Raw genomic sequence first — 15,219 nt, forward strand, 5'->3', positions numbered from 1 at the left:
ATATTTGCACATAATATTTATGTTTTTTAATAATAATAATTAATATTTTATTTAATTTATAAAATAAAATTGAAAAAGACACCAGAAACAAAAAAGATAAATAAATAACAATAAAACCAACACATAAACTATCATCCAAAAGTTTGGATTTGATAAGATTTTTAAATGTTTTTGAAAGAAGTCACAATACAATGAAAACAGTAATATTGTGAAATATTATTACTATTTAAAAGAACTGAATTAAATCCATTAAAAGTATTCTTTAATAGCAACTTCAAAAGAATAGGATTTATTTCCCCTTTATTAATTTCTTATATTAATTAATTTCTCATATTAACTTCTTTAAAACTTTGACCCCAAATGTTTGAACAGTAGTTTATGCATCAATGCACGTATAAAAACTTTAGTCACACTATTTAATAGTCATTCATTCATTCATACTGTAGCTTTTACTGCCTTGTCTCCATAATATCTATATGAATGGAGAGAGATATTTAATTGTATTTGCAATATCTAGCTTTATTCCGACTGACTTCTACTGTGCCTGCAATAACTGGTCTGATCTGCTCTCTCTTGGTAATTGCATAATTTGATTCCAGCCATTATTGTAAAATCTCACCCACACAAGCCGTAATTGAGCTGAATTGATGAAAAAGGCTGAGAAATGAAGAGCTGCATCTCAAGTGGAGCAAGGGTTTCTTAAACTCAAACATCTTTTTGATTGTATTTTGCTCTGGAGTGATACACCTGAGTCATTTCAGTGATTGTTTTGTTTGTTTGTTTTTTTTTTGCTTTTTTGCTTTGCCTTTATAGAACGAGTGCAGGTTGGATGGGAGTTTGATGCCACTTGAGAGTCTAAATTCTCTTCCTGATGTTGCTCTGGTGAGTTGTTTACATTTTTTGCGAAGTGCCTGCATGCTGTTAGACTGGATTAAATAACATTTTGTGGAGTAAAAGCAGCCAGCATTAAAATGGCTTTTGTATTTTATCGTTTGATACTAACAAGAAAGGAACATGATTTAGGATGAGGAAAACAAAATGTTTATCCCTGAAATACAAAGGCTGTCACATCCACTCTAAACCTAAGGATAGATTTTGAATATTTTTGAAATCTCAAAGATCGATAGATCGATCCCATAGTTTGAAATTTAGTAAAGGCAGTGTATATATACACTGCCCTCCAAAAGTTTGGAAACTCCCTAGAAAAGTGGGGTTTCGGACAAAATTGGCATGAATCCTTTTTAATTTGTGATAATTTTGCACTGATAAGGGACAATACAAACTACGAAAACATATTTTATTACATAAACAGTTTATACATAGAAAAAAATTAAATTTTCGATTCATCAAAATATCCACCATTAGCAGCTATTACAGCTCCGCATAATCTTGGCCTTAATTGGCATTCAGTTGTTGAAGCTATTAAGGTGTGCTGACCCAAAAATCTATATATATTGCCATTCTGTATATATTGCCATTATTATGTAATCAAAATGAAAATTATTATTGCTGGTCTTCAATGATAATGTCAAGTTACTTTAATGTGTTTGCACCAAAAAATGATAAGGATTTATGCTGATATTGTCCAAAACCACACTTTGCCAGGGGTGTTTCCAAACTTTTGGAGGGCAATGTGTATATATATATATGTGTATAGAGAGAGAGAGAGAGAGAGAGACTAACTGTTAGTTGACGAGAAGAGGCTTGGTTAAATTTTATTAGTCACTTAGTTGCAGAAAAAAAAACAATCCACAGGAAGTGGCAAAGTCACGCTGTCCATGAGGGACAAATCATTAACAGTTGGTCTATGTGGTAATACAATACATCGGGCAGGACATCCAAACACTCGCCTATCATTCATCAACCTCAAATATGGCTTTTCATCTGAAAGATGTATGTAGTAACAACTTTACATGACCTAGAAAAATGTGCGCTATTGACGTGTCTGTGCAGAGTGTGGAAACAGTATGACTGTATGACAGATGGAGGTGCCGGTGCGGTCACTTGCTCTTAAAATACTCTGTCATTTTGGTCATACAGATAAAAGTAATACAATGAATCTGTAAAGACTCTACATTTATTTTTGTGTACTCAAGATAACAACGAAACATTGTGCTTTTGTAAATAAAGTAAATAAGATGCGCTTTCTGCCATCTCGGTCTTTGTGAACTTGAGCGTAAAAATTCGAAACTTTGTGTGTACGAGCCTTACAGGCATGAAATATGTATCTATAGAGAGTAAATTGTCTACTTTTAGATGAACAAATTCAAATAGAAAACAAATATTCTCAGATTATGTAATCAGTACGAAACATGCATACAGGCACATCCACTACTGCGGAGATGTCGAGTCAGTGTCACCGACTTCATCTCTTAAGCCGAAAACAAAGAAAGCACTAGTTTATCAATAAACTATTAAAACGTTAATGCAGCCTCCTTACTGTTTTTCCCTGAAACATTCATAAGTATTATATCTGCCGGTGCGTTGTGGGAAGCTCTTTTTTTTTGGTGTGCTTAAGCGTTTGTTAGGCTATGTTGGCAATTAAAGCCTCATTATTATGATTTATATGGTTTATTATTAAACATGCGACTAATAGCCGACTAATGCACAGTATGTGTCTACTTGACCTTTTTGTAAAAATGTACAGTATACGTAGAGTGTGTGTTTCATCAAATTCCAATGGTCAGCTCCCAAATAGTAATTTAATCTAAAAAGTGCAATACAAAATGGATAAATTTCAAAGAAATAACAATAAAATCATTGTGTAGACTATGGTTCAAAAGTTTGGGTTTGGTAAGATTTTTGATTATTTTTTTAAGTCCAGTTTAAAGTATTCATTTTTTAAATCTTACTGACCTCAAGCTTTTGAATGGTGGTGCAATTAATTTAATATATAATCATTTTAAAAAATGCTTTTACTTTCAGTAGTTGACCCAACATTGCAAATCTTCACATTGTATCGAATGTAATTTTACTGTACACTGCACAAAAACATGTAGTTATAAAACGAGTAGTATATACCAGTCAAAAGAGCTTGTTGCACCCTTTGATGCCAGTTATTTTAATTTAGCAAAAATGGCATGATGACATCATAAAATATTTGTAAAATACAATATATGTCGTTAGGTTCTAAATGAGAACACGGGCATGTGGCAGATTTCCGTTTTATCTAGTCAATTTGCTGAAGATTGAGTTGAGTTCAGTAGATTTTTATCCTACCCTTTCTTGTTCTTATTTAATTAAGCATCAGTAGCCCAACATTAACTCTTGTAATCATAAACGATTATCTTGAATGAAACCGTAACCGACCGTCTTGTCATAAACGGGTGTTTATGCTAAATTGTTGTACATAGAGACAACTCTATCATCTGTTAATTTCATAATGTGCTGACATTTCAGAAGGAAATGTCACCTTTTAAAAGCTTTTAAATGTCAGGATGTTTTTTTTTTTCTTTGTCAGTGTTGTCATAACCTCCCTCAATGATAATGCATTCTTTAATTGCCTGTCTTAGTATTTGAAAGCGACAGTGAGGAGATAAATATAGACAGAACGTTTATGTTTTATTTCAGGACAAGATGCAGCCGTCATCCGAGTCACCCCCTGCGTTCAAGCCTCCCCCTCCACCTGTTCGACACGCCAGCCCTAAAAATCAGACCAAACGACCTTCGTCCAAGCTGTCCCAGACCAATCTGCTCTTTACCGCCCCCTGTAGGCGGCACCAGGAAAACCACACCCACAATCACTCGCACTCACCCTGCTCTGCTCACAACTCCCCGTGTACCATCCACCACACCGCTTCCACCTGCTCGGTCCATCACACTCCTCCGCCATGCTCTCACCATCACAGCTCTCCACGATCATCATCGTACCACGCTAGTCCTTCCTCTGGACCACCGTGTAGAGATTTGGTTCAGTTTCTGATGAGCAGGCAGGCGGCGGTGCTCTCCCCACACCCAGAGTCTCCAAATCGTTCTAGAGAAGGCACCCCCATGATCTCTCCACGCTCCTCTCCGTCCCTTTCGCCTTCACTGCTAATGCCTGCGCCGCCTCCCTGTAGCCCTGAGAAGCTCGAGGGCTCCCCCTCTACACACAGCTGTGGTGCGACCCAGACCAGCCCACTACATCCTGAGCCAGAGGCGACAGAGGAAAGGCCTCAGCCCCAACTACGAGGTGAAGACATTTTAAGATTATGTCATCATTTACTCACCTTCATGTCTTTCTAAACTTCTATGACTTCTTTCTGTGGAACACAAAGGAAAATATTTTGAAGAATGCTTGTCAACAAACAGTTTTGGTTACCATTGACTTCCACTGTATAAAGAGACATGAGACATTTTTAAAAAAAAATATTTCCACAAAAGAAAAAAATCAAAGAGGTTTGGAACATGAGAGGGAGCAAATGATGAAAGGATTTTCATTTTTGGATAAACAATCCATTTAGGCTAGAACTGAAGCCTAGTTAGATTTATTCAAGTTAGAATGTTTACCTGTTTGGATCAATAAAAGGGTATTAGTGCTGTTAATTGGTCACCGTTTTTAATTGAATTACTTATTAGTATGAATTATTATGTTGATTAACCAGATTAAATCCCATATATTAATATTTTTTGAGAAAAGCCTCTAAATGAAGTTGATTCAAAGAGTGGGGAACTATCTTAGATCTTGATTTAAATGCTCTCGCATAGTGCTGGGCGATATACCGGGTCCAAATGATAAACTGGTTTGAATTACGTATATGGTATGAATTTTAAGAAACTTAGACAGCATCCTGAATTGAGAGGGGAACACTGTTAATTGCATACACTTCGGACTAATGGTTGGAGAACTTTTAGAACTATTAATTACACACAACTAATACTGTAACTGGGCAAATAAACCTACTGTAAACAGCCGTCAGAAGTCAGAGATGCTAGAGATGAGCGTAGAGAACTGCAGAGCAAACTCACTTTACTGTGCACAAAATATTGGAAGAAAATCCTAAATATTGCATTGGGGGGTTATATGAATGTATCTTCGAGGAGAAGATTAAAATAGCAGCCCAAGGAAACGCTGTATTGCTGCTGTTCCATAAGCGCCATCTGCTGTCAGAGAGTGAATTTGCATTCTCATTCAGCCCGTCTGTTGTTTTTGTTTCATGCAGATGTTTTATTCTACCATCTTAATACTGCTAAATTCACAGATAGAGGATCTAATGGCAACACAAAGCTAGGGTTAGACCATTTTGTTTTTGCTTTAAATTTTGAAATTATACCGTCTAATTTACTTTAAGAACTGCTCATGCCACGTGTAGCATTTTTGCTTGGATTGTAATTAAAATGCAATGGTTCTGCAACTGTTTCATGCATTCTGATTCATAAAAAGGTCATGGGAAAATCCTATAGCCCTGCACTTAAATATAGGCCCTAAATAGGCCACTTAAATATAGGCCCTAGTCCGGCCCTGGCCCGAGATGCTCAGGCCCTAGCCCGGCCCTTGTCCGACAGCTTATCAGATTTCTGGGCCCGAGTCCGACCCGAGCCCGTCTCTTCATGGTTGTGTGCCGGTGCTTTGCGGCAAGCTTTAGCCTATTGCGCTGACTAAGACACTAAACAAACTAATCTTTTAGTAATAAACAAATGAATCTTTTTAAAACAAATCTTTTTAGTGAATCAAAAACATCAGCGCAACCAGTGTAATTTGAGTCAGTGGACAGTGGAATCATTCAAAAATGCTTGAACTTTCAACTGTTAGTTTGTCACAAGAAGTGTTGACGTTTACTTCAGCTGATATTCACAAAGCATTTTTGGTTGTCTCGATTGTACTGTATATATCTGTAATGTAATTAAAAAAAATTATAGTTTTGTAATTTTTAATAATATTTTTTTTGTAATATATGAAGTTTTCTGTATCGTAAATTAGAGAAAATGAAAAATACACAAGCAAAATAGATTGAATCAGAGGAATGTGCATTGGTAACAGCCTTATTGAAACCGCTATATAAAGAGTGGCAAAAGATAAAGCAGCTACTTAAGGCTTTAATTTCTCAGATGGCAGGATACCTTATTACAAATTGTACATATGGTCATAGAGCATCTCATTCATCTACAATAATTAATTACACTAATTAACCATACTAAATTGACAGTCCTAGTAGGCCCATCTAAACTTTGATGAAGTTCAGCACTTAGGGAATTCATCCAGCTTCTATAACTCTTTCTCTTTTCGGATCCAAATAATGTGTGAGGTCCGCAAAAATTCAGAATGCAGATCTCTAATCTGCGAAAGCTAAATTGTGTGGTTATTTATGGGCTTTGTGTGCTCATTTGTCTATATTCCCAGGAGCCACGCTGTCCCAGCTGTCAGACAGCGGACAGACTCTGAGTGAGGACAGCGGAGTAGATATCGCAGAGGCTGGGGGGTTGAGTAAGGACAGCAGCCCGCGACCAGGTAAACCTCCATTCCTCCAGGTCACGGGTGACACACGCAGAGCGGAAGCACTCGCACAGGCCTCCGCAAAACAGGTGAGAGAGCAGCGACAAGTTCTGTTCTGTTATTTAAATGAGTTAGTGTCATTTCATTATATAAATAACCATTATACAGAAGTATATATGCCTTAATGGTTGACATCTAAAGTGTGACATCTAAAGTAACATCCCTGTTTGTCATTGTCTTAGGTGGGAATAATGGAGCCTACACTTGTACGGGTGCCCAAGTGTGCCAGTACACTAGGTATTGCTGTTGAAGGGGGTGCCAACACCAGACAACCTCTGCCACGCATTGCAACCATACAGGTGGGTCAGAGCACTCTAGACTAGACACAGGTTAAAGTTTAAAGCCACGGCTGTGATTAGCTTTTTTTTGAAAGCAATCCCAGAATGCACAACAAGTTCATTAAAAATATTGTATAAACACATACACTACCATTAAGGTCAGTAAGATTTTTTTTAATTAATAGTTTTATTAATAAATGTAGTGTTAAAAAATATTCAAATAATATAATTTCAAATAAATGCCATTCTGCATTTAAAAATTGTTTTAAACTGTAATATTTCGCAGTTTTCATTCTTTTTTTTAAATGGCAACACTTTACAATAAGGTGTCATTTATCATTAGTTAATGTATTAACTAACATGAATGAACAATACATTTATTGCACTATTTATTAAACTTTGTTAATGTTAGTTAATAAAAATACAGTCGTTCATTGTTTGTTCATGTTAGTTCACATGGCATTAACTAATGTTAACAAACACAACTTATTTTAATAATGAATTAGTGAATGTTAACTAATGAGGTTATCTAATGTTAACTTACAAAGCTTATTGTGGTGTTACGGATTAAATAAATGCAGTCTTGCTGAACATAAAAAAAATCTTACAGACTGTTGAATAGTTGTTTAAATAAATGCGAAAATCGTAGTTAAAACTAGTAAAGTCTAATTAAAAAATGAAATATTTTACCACAATAACAAATGTGTGTTATTTTATTGGAATATTATATTGTTATCTTAGCATGCTACCCTGTTGAAATCAACTATGAGTCTAATCTGCGTTGTTTCCGGTGTTCAGATGTGGCCATTAAAAATGCAATTTTTTTCCTCGTGGCAGCACTTAAAAACATTTTTGTGCTTCACGCAAAAGCCTAGTTCCTTGTGGCACAAGGAACAACACTCTGCCGTTCAACACCCAGACAAGATCTATACGATGGCATTTTAGTGCCACATAAAATAAAAAAAAAAAAAAAACATTACGAGATTAAAGTCATAATATTTCGAGAATAAAATCAAAATTACGAGAATAAAGTCGTAACAATATGAGAATAAAGTCAAAATATTTTGAGAATAAAGTCAAAAATATGAGAATTAAGGGAAATGCAAGATTAAAATTAGAATTAGCAACTGATTTGAATATATGTGGGATTATTAGCAGAATGTGTCATACTTGCAGGGACTGTATGCTTGGAAATAATATTTCACGTCTTCGATTGCATCTATTTAGTGCGCCAGCCCACCAATAGCAATAAGGGTTGTGCTTTTGGTGCTTTTAATATAAAACAAAACCTCAGCTTTCAAATTCTGTCAGTTTTATATTGAAATATAACATTCCAGATCAGTCTATATCATCTATGAGCTTTCACTTCTCCAAAAATAAAACAAGAAAGTTAGAAAGCTAGGCAGCTCATTAGGTTTCTGAGCAGGTCTATACAGTATGTTGATTTGATATTCTGTAGTGTTCAGACTCGCATAGATTTTTTTTCTGTAATATGAAATGCTAACATAAAAGTATCATAAAGTCCTAGAATTACTATTCCCACAAAGTACCTTTTGTTCCTCTACCCTTTCTAATGGAAAGGGTAGCTAATGTAGTGTGAAGGTCTGATATTACACCCATCAAGGTGCAAGATACAGTTGTAACTTATATAATGTGGTTTTAAAAAAGCTTTTAAAAGCTGTTCTCTCATATACACAGATGCTTAGCTCAGTAAAACCTGCTTCTCCATCATATGACTAAAATGATGAGTCTGTATAAAAAACAACTCTAGTTTCCTTATTAGAAATGACTCGTGAAACGTTTAATACTGTTGCCATTAGATCCTCTATCTGTGAATTTAGCAGTATTAAGATGGTAGAATAATCTTTAGTCATAACTTTTATAGGATGTTTTAAATATAAAGGAGCCAGTTTGTTTTCCTCTCATCTCTTTTATGACCTTTAGCCCAGCATCTGTTAGCTAATGGAGCACATTACCATATTCAAAGCCAGTTTATGTGCATGTGGTGGTGTGCTCGTTTCTCTCAGTGTTGTGTTCGCTCAACATGAAGGTGAGAGATTTCCCCTTTAGCGCCAAGTGGCTTTGCGCAGAAATATGTTTGCTTGCGTATTTAAACCAGATTGGGATCAAGCTGCTAGCAATATGACTATACCTTTAGGGGATAAAAAAATAAGATAACTTGTATACAATAGCGCTTATAGAGACGTCTGATACTACTGACCAAAGACAAAGTGCTGTAGCAGTGATGCTGTATTTGTATTCTTTGTTGATTGGTAGAGTATCCTTGAAATTTGCATAGACTGTCAATTTATACAACCGGCATTTGTAAATCTTACCATTGGAAAGGTCACAGAAGAACAAAGCCTGTCACAGACCCATCTGGACATGTTTCATAATTAAAGGTGTAGTTTTATGTCCTGAGACAATACACCTGTCTTTTTGATAGCCCTGGGCTCTTAAAAAAAGGAGTTTGGGAAGCAGCCCACAATTTAGCCAGTCAGAAACACTCTCTGGGTGTGCTAACACTGGATTGGCTGATGGATCTTGAGAAGGTGGAGCTTCTGAAAAAAAAGGCTGGATGAATCGGTCTAATGGTGCATCAATCATGATAGAAAGATCATGTTTATGTGTTAAATACACAAGAATTCCATCACAATTGTGAGTGATAAATGTAGGATTTTCTCTAAATAAAATAAAAAATCTGTGATAAAACATTGATGCAGCAGTAGTTGATGGTATTTTGTTTGTGAAATGTATGAAATTATATATATTATTTTATTTAAAATAGTAATAGAATAGTACTGTGCAAATATTATGCAATATGTAACGATTCAGGTAACCGTGACCTCACGAATTAAATAAAAATATTAAAAAAGGGGGGGAAACACATCACTTATTTATTACAGTATTTTTGGGTAAGGTAGGGGAGAGCGGGGTGATCGGCTTTTTACCTGAAAATTGAGTGTTTACTATTGCCCTTTTGCATTATTGATGCACTATTTCCTATTTAATACTGTACAGCTGCTTTGTCACAATTCTGTATTGTTAAAGGCGGTATATAAATAAAGGTGACTTGACTTGACTTGAACCTGTGGGGAAGTTGAGCCACCCCTTGTTTCTAGACAACCTTAAACAAAATTGCTGATATGACCACAAATGTATGAAAAGTTATCAATTTTATTCATTCTGTAATGGAGAGAGTCTCATGGAATAATTAGTAACTGCATTTATGTTTAAAAAACTTTTTTTTTTTCTTTGCTGTTAAGTGAATTTTTTTTTATGTTCAAGGACTTGCTTCTTGAGTCAGAACAATTGCAGACAAATCTGAAAAAATATCATGTGTTTATGCCTTAGGATGTTATAACATGAGTTTATACTGTTAGCATGATGTTAGCTCTAAATGTCCTGGGGTAAGTTGAGCCATTGGCTCATCCCTTCTTATGATTATATTATGGAAATAGGACAAATGGTGGGTAAGGGACGGTGTAAAACGTCCACACATTGTATATAAAGGAACGTGAATTTTGATTGGTCATGACAGTCATACGCCATTTCATGAGGACAGATGCAACACAACACTGTCATTATTTTCACACCAGCTAAAGGGCACTTAACTTTAAAATGTAAACAGGTTGTAATAAGGTGCTTGCACAAATGACTCATAGGGTTGTTTTTTGGAAGAGGACAGTCTCTTATTTTGTCCTGAAATTTTTTGATAATTAAAAAAAAAATGTCTTCAAACTTGTGAATTTTATCTTTAAATAAAACTTTGAAGAAATCATTGATCCACTAATTCTATTATCCAGACCTCTTTGTCCTTATTAGGGTTGTGGAAACCAGTCCATCACATGTTTCACATAGATTTTAAGAAGTGATTTATTTTTTTTTTTTTTGTAATTTCTTTCTTTGATATAGCATGAGGTGAAAATGTTCAGTTTTACTTCAGCGTAATGAGTGGCATATAGTTTAACTCTATGTGGCTCAACTTACCCTCTCTCTGTGCTCAATTTACCCCTCACTGGGGGCAAATTGAGCCAAGAGACCATTTTTTTTTTTTTTTTTTTTTTTTTTTTTTTTGGAAAGCCACATTTTGAAAGCTATTTTAGATCCAAAGTGATTCTTCCCAAAGATGCACCCCATCCTGAAATTAACCCATTGCTGTCATGTGCTCACTTTAAACACACCGTATGGAAAAGCTGTCTCAACTTACCTCGCTCTCCTCTACATCGCTATGTTGCTCCAAACAAAGTGATGCGAATGCACCTGAAGCCATAATTGCTACTTTCAAACTTCCTAAAACGAACTTCCCAGGAGGACCTGAACGCACTGTAATTTGTTGGATGGTCTATTAGAAACAGCAACTGTGAAGAGAAAAGCTTTTTAAAGTGCTGTTTGATACCATTAGATTACTCCCCTGCTTATTTGATTTTTCTAAATGTCTGACCTTCATAGGAAGGAAAAATTATTAGAAAAACAGACATTAATTTTCTATCTTTAAGCTAATGAATTGTAAATGGAGTTGTGCTTGATTGTCCTTGATACCCTACACAAGGGTAATACTAATATTTCTTGTTTGTTTTAAAAAAGCACATGCTGTGGATCTTATTTCAAAGCCAGAAGAGGTATAATGACTATTCATTATGTTTTTTTTTAAAGCAGTATTGTTAAAGCATCATATACTATGTGATGTTAGAGTGAGATCCCAGACATCATCTGACACTGCTAATGAATTGAATCCAACCTGAAAGAAACGCACGGCACAATGAGGCGATGTCATAGGTGTAACCATGGCTACCACACTTTCAGACTCTTTAAGATCCACTTTGGTTTTAATCAGATGTTCATTATGAGAGCATTCACTGTTCAGTCTTTATGAGACATGTACAGCTCAGGTGTCATGTAGAGAGTTAAACTGTAATAAATGTTGACAAATTAGATCAGACTCCAGCAGGATTACATGATGCTTTCATGGAGTAACCAGTTCTCATTTGCTCCTGATTGTGGACCGTAGAGGAGTTTGTTGGCCTTAATGTAGCAGGACTATTAGCCAGGCCTCCCTCCAGCTCAACAAAAGCTGACAACCAGAACGCTCATCTTGATTATCTCTTTCTGCTGTCCTCAGGCACTTTATCTTTATACTTTGACAGGAGGTCAGCTAATGACCTCTCAATATGAAGTGCCATATCTGAGAGAGCAAGCGGTCATTTTCTCCCCCATTTCCCACTTGTCTTTTCTCTCACACTTTTGATAGATGATCTCTCTTTTTGGGAAACTTTGAGACAGCTTCAGTACTTCCTTTGCTTATTTTCTCTCTTTCTCTTTTGTCTCTCAGAAAGGGGGCTCCGCGCATATCTCTGGACAGTTACGGGTGGGTCAGGTGATTCTGGAGGTGAACGGTGTGTCACTTAAAGGCATGGAGCACCGGGACGCGACTCGGGTCATTGCGGAGGCCTTTAAGACCAAAGACAAAGACTATGTCGACTTTTTGATCGCTGAGTTCAACTCTGCTCTGTAGAAGTCGTCCCTCGAGAGTTTTACTAGACGCCACTGCAAAGGCCTTGCACTTTACGTCATGTCCGCACAGAGGGGCTGAATGAGTCATACTTGTCATATCTGAGTCACAATTAGCTTAGAGTTCAAAAGCTGCAACACACCCACCTTACGTCTGTGTTCTCGCTTTAACAACGACCAGCTGCCACACACGTTCACTGAACATGTTCCCAGTTTGTGCCGGTGGATGATCTGCAGAGCCAAGACTGATGGTGACATGTTAGATAGGACAAGATCAGGGTTATATCAAGTCTTTCAAATTTGTGCCATATACACACACATGCACGGATACACACACGTTACCGTTAAAGTTTGGGGTCTGTAGGATTTTTTATGTTTTTGAAAAATTCTCCTATGCTCTTTTATTTTTGTGTATTTTAATATATCTTACTCTGTTTACAGCCATTACTCTAGTCTTTACTGTTAGGGTTACATGATCTGTTAGAAATCATTCTGATATGCTGATTTGGTGCTCAAGAAACATTTCTTATTATTATCAGTGTTGAAAACTGTTGTGCTGCTAAATATTTTTATGGAAACCATGATGCATTGTTTTTTTTGTTTTTCACGATTCTATGATGAATGAAAAGTTTAAAAGAACAGCATTCATTTGAATTAAAACACATCTATATATGTCAATGATCAGGTCTTCATTGTCACTTTTGAACAATTTTAATGCATCTTTGCTGAATAAGTATTAAGTAAAACATTTACTGACCCCAAGCTTTTAAATGGTAATGTCGTGTGTATATATCATCAAATCATTCATTCATTTCAATTCATATTTATTATAGCTAATACGTAATATATAAAGATTTGCTGTCACAGTTCTTAAGAGAAAATCGCATATAATTTTAATCATATTATCAAATGGAATAGTCATTTGTTTTGGAGGTGTTTTGTTACTCTTCCTTATGGAAGCCTGTTTCCGCCACTGAATTAAAAAAAAATAATAATAATAAATAAATAAAGTCAGAATTGCGATGTTTAAACTTGCAATTGTGAGATATAAAGTCAGAATTACGAGACTCACCGTTGTGAGATATAAAGTCAGAATTGCGGGATTTAAACTTGCAATTGCGAGAAATAAAGTCAGAATTATGAGATACAGACTTGAAATTGAGAAATATAAAGTCAGAATTGCAGGATTTAAACTTGTAATTGGGATGAATAAAGTTAGAACTGCGAGATATAGAGTCAGAATTGTGAGGTATAAACAATTGTGAGAAATAGTCAGAATGGCGAGATATAAACACAATTGTGAGAAATAAAGTCAGAATTACGAGGCATAAACTTGCAGTTGTAAGATATAAAGTTAGAACTGCAAGATATAAACTTGCAATTGCAGGAAATAAAGTCAGAATTGTGAGATATAAAGTCAAAATTGTGAGAAATAAAGTCAGAATTGCAAGATATAAACTCGCAATTGTAAGATGTCAGAATATGACCGATATGCCGTATAAACTCAATTACGAGAAATAAAGTACAATTACATTCTGAGAAAAAAGTCAGAATTGTGAGTTTATATCGCAGTTCTGACTTTATAACTCAATTATACGTTTATTGAGTTTGTATAATGCAATTCTGAGAAAAAAAGTAAGAATTATGAGATGTGAACTTGTAAGAAAACATGTCAGAATGAACTCGAATAAAAAGTCGTATTTACCTTTTTTTCTTTTTTTTTTTAATTCAGTGGCTGAAACGGGCTTCCATACTTCCTTGATTCCGAAGGTGTTTGATATATTCTTTGATGAAAGGAACGGAATTCAGTATTAGTAGATAAGTGAAGTGATATAAATACACTATTGTAATATGTGAATGGAGATCAGAGTTATTCCTGGACAGACAGAGCGAGGAGGAGGATTCTAGAATGTTTTCTCATTCTGTTTTTTTTTTTTTCTGTTCTCCTTTTCTTTCCCTCTCTGTCTGTCTTTCTCTATCTCCCTCTCACACACACTCAAAATCAGCTTTTTTTAAAGCTCTTATGTCAGTGTGCATACTTCAAAGACGGGTTATAGAGAGGTATAATGAAGAAATGCATAGCAGTATTTTTTGAAGAGATCAGATGTTCAGTGTTTGAATTATATGTAAATGCATGGCTCCAGATTATGCAACATACAGAGAGAGTTATTGTACATAGGTAAAATAATGTAAAACTGTATATATTTTATTTATGTAATATATTTTTTGCACATACTGTTGATATAATGTTTTCAATGACTACATCAAAAACATTAAATCCCTTAAATATAAAACCAAAACATCAATACTTAAAATAGTAAGATAGAAGTATATTAGTTTTTCAACCCCAAAGGATGTTCTGTTCCCTTCAGATGTTTTATCCATACACCACATACCATTATGCAGATAGTCTGTCTTTAAGTTGATAAAAATCTTCTTTTTGTTCATTTGATGCTTGTCATTTGTTGTACTTTGCAATGTGAAACACACATAATATTGTAACTTTACAGGAATTAAATTATCATAGGCTGATTACAGAACAACACCGTATAAAGACAGCGCACAATCCGAGGGTATCAATATTATGCCTGAAATATTTATGATTTATGCCAAACTGGAAAAGAGACTTAAATAAATATTTAAAGACTGAATTAAACGTCTTACTGATTTTTTTATTTCTTGGTTATATAATATTGGTTAAACATCCTGGTCTTTTTTCTGGTGAAGCAGTGTTTTGGTGCCCTCATGTGTTCAAATGAAGCACATGGTTTTGATTTCAAAGGTTTGCAGTGCTTGTAAATCAGTGCTATATTTAAATAAATTATACTTATAAAATATATTATAACTCCTATTATACCATGTATTTTTTTGTTCAACTTCTTGCAATTAATTTGGCTCCTTTGCAATAATGTGACCCCATTCAAAGTCTTGTAGGTCATTTCAGATTTTTATTTAAAT

At 35.2% G+C, this 15,219-nt stretch overlaps 1 protein-coding gene across 1 annotated transcript in view; it reads left to right on the top strand.

Annotated features, from left to right (window-relative positions):
- The window catches only part of whrnb (whirlin b), a 78,521-nt gene extending 63,469 nt beyond the window's left edge, over positions 1-15,052 (top strand). The window contains exons 8-12 of the mRNA XM_051110297.1: positions 814-882; positions 3,571-4,171; positions 6,320-6,501; positions 6,655-6,771; positions 12,083-15,052. Of these exons, the coding sequence (XP_050966254.1) occupies positions 814-882; positions 3,571-4,171; positions 6,320-6,501; positions 6,655-6,771; positions 12,083-12,265 (1,152 nt within the window). The 3' untranslated portion in view covers positions 12,266-15,052. The remainder of the gene's footprint in view (positions 1-813; positions 883-3,570; positions 4,172-6,319; positions 6,502-6,654; positions 6,772-12,082) is intronic.
- Positions 15,053-15,219: the final 167 nt, after the last annotated feature.

The sequence above is a fragment of the Labeo rohita genome, chromosome 5 (assembly GCF_022985175.1).
Source record: "Labeo rohita strain BAU-BD-2019 chromosome 5, IGBB_LRoh.1.0, whole genome shotgun sequence".
NCBI lineage: Eukaryota > Metazoa > Chordata > Actinopteri > Cypriniformes > Cyprinidae > Labeo > Labeo rohita.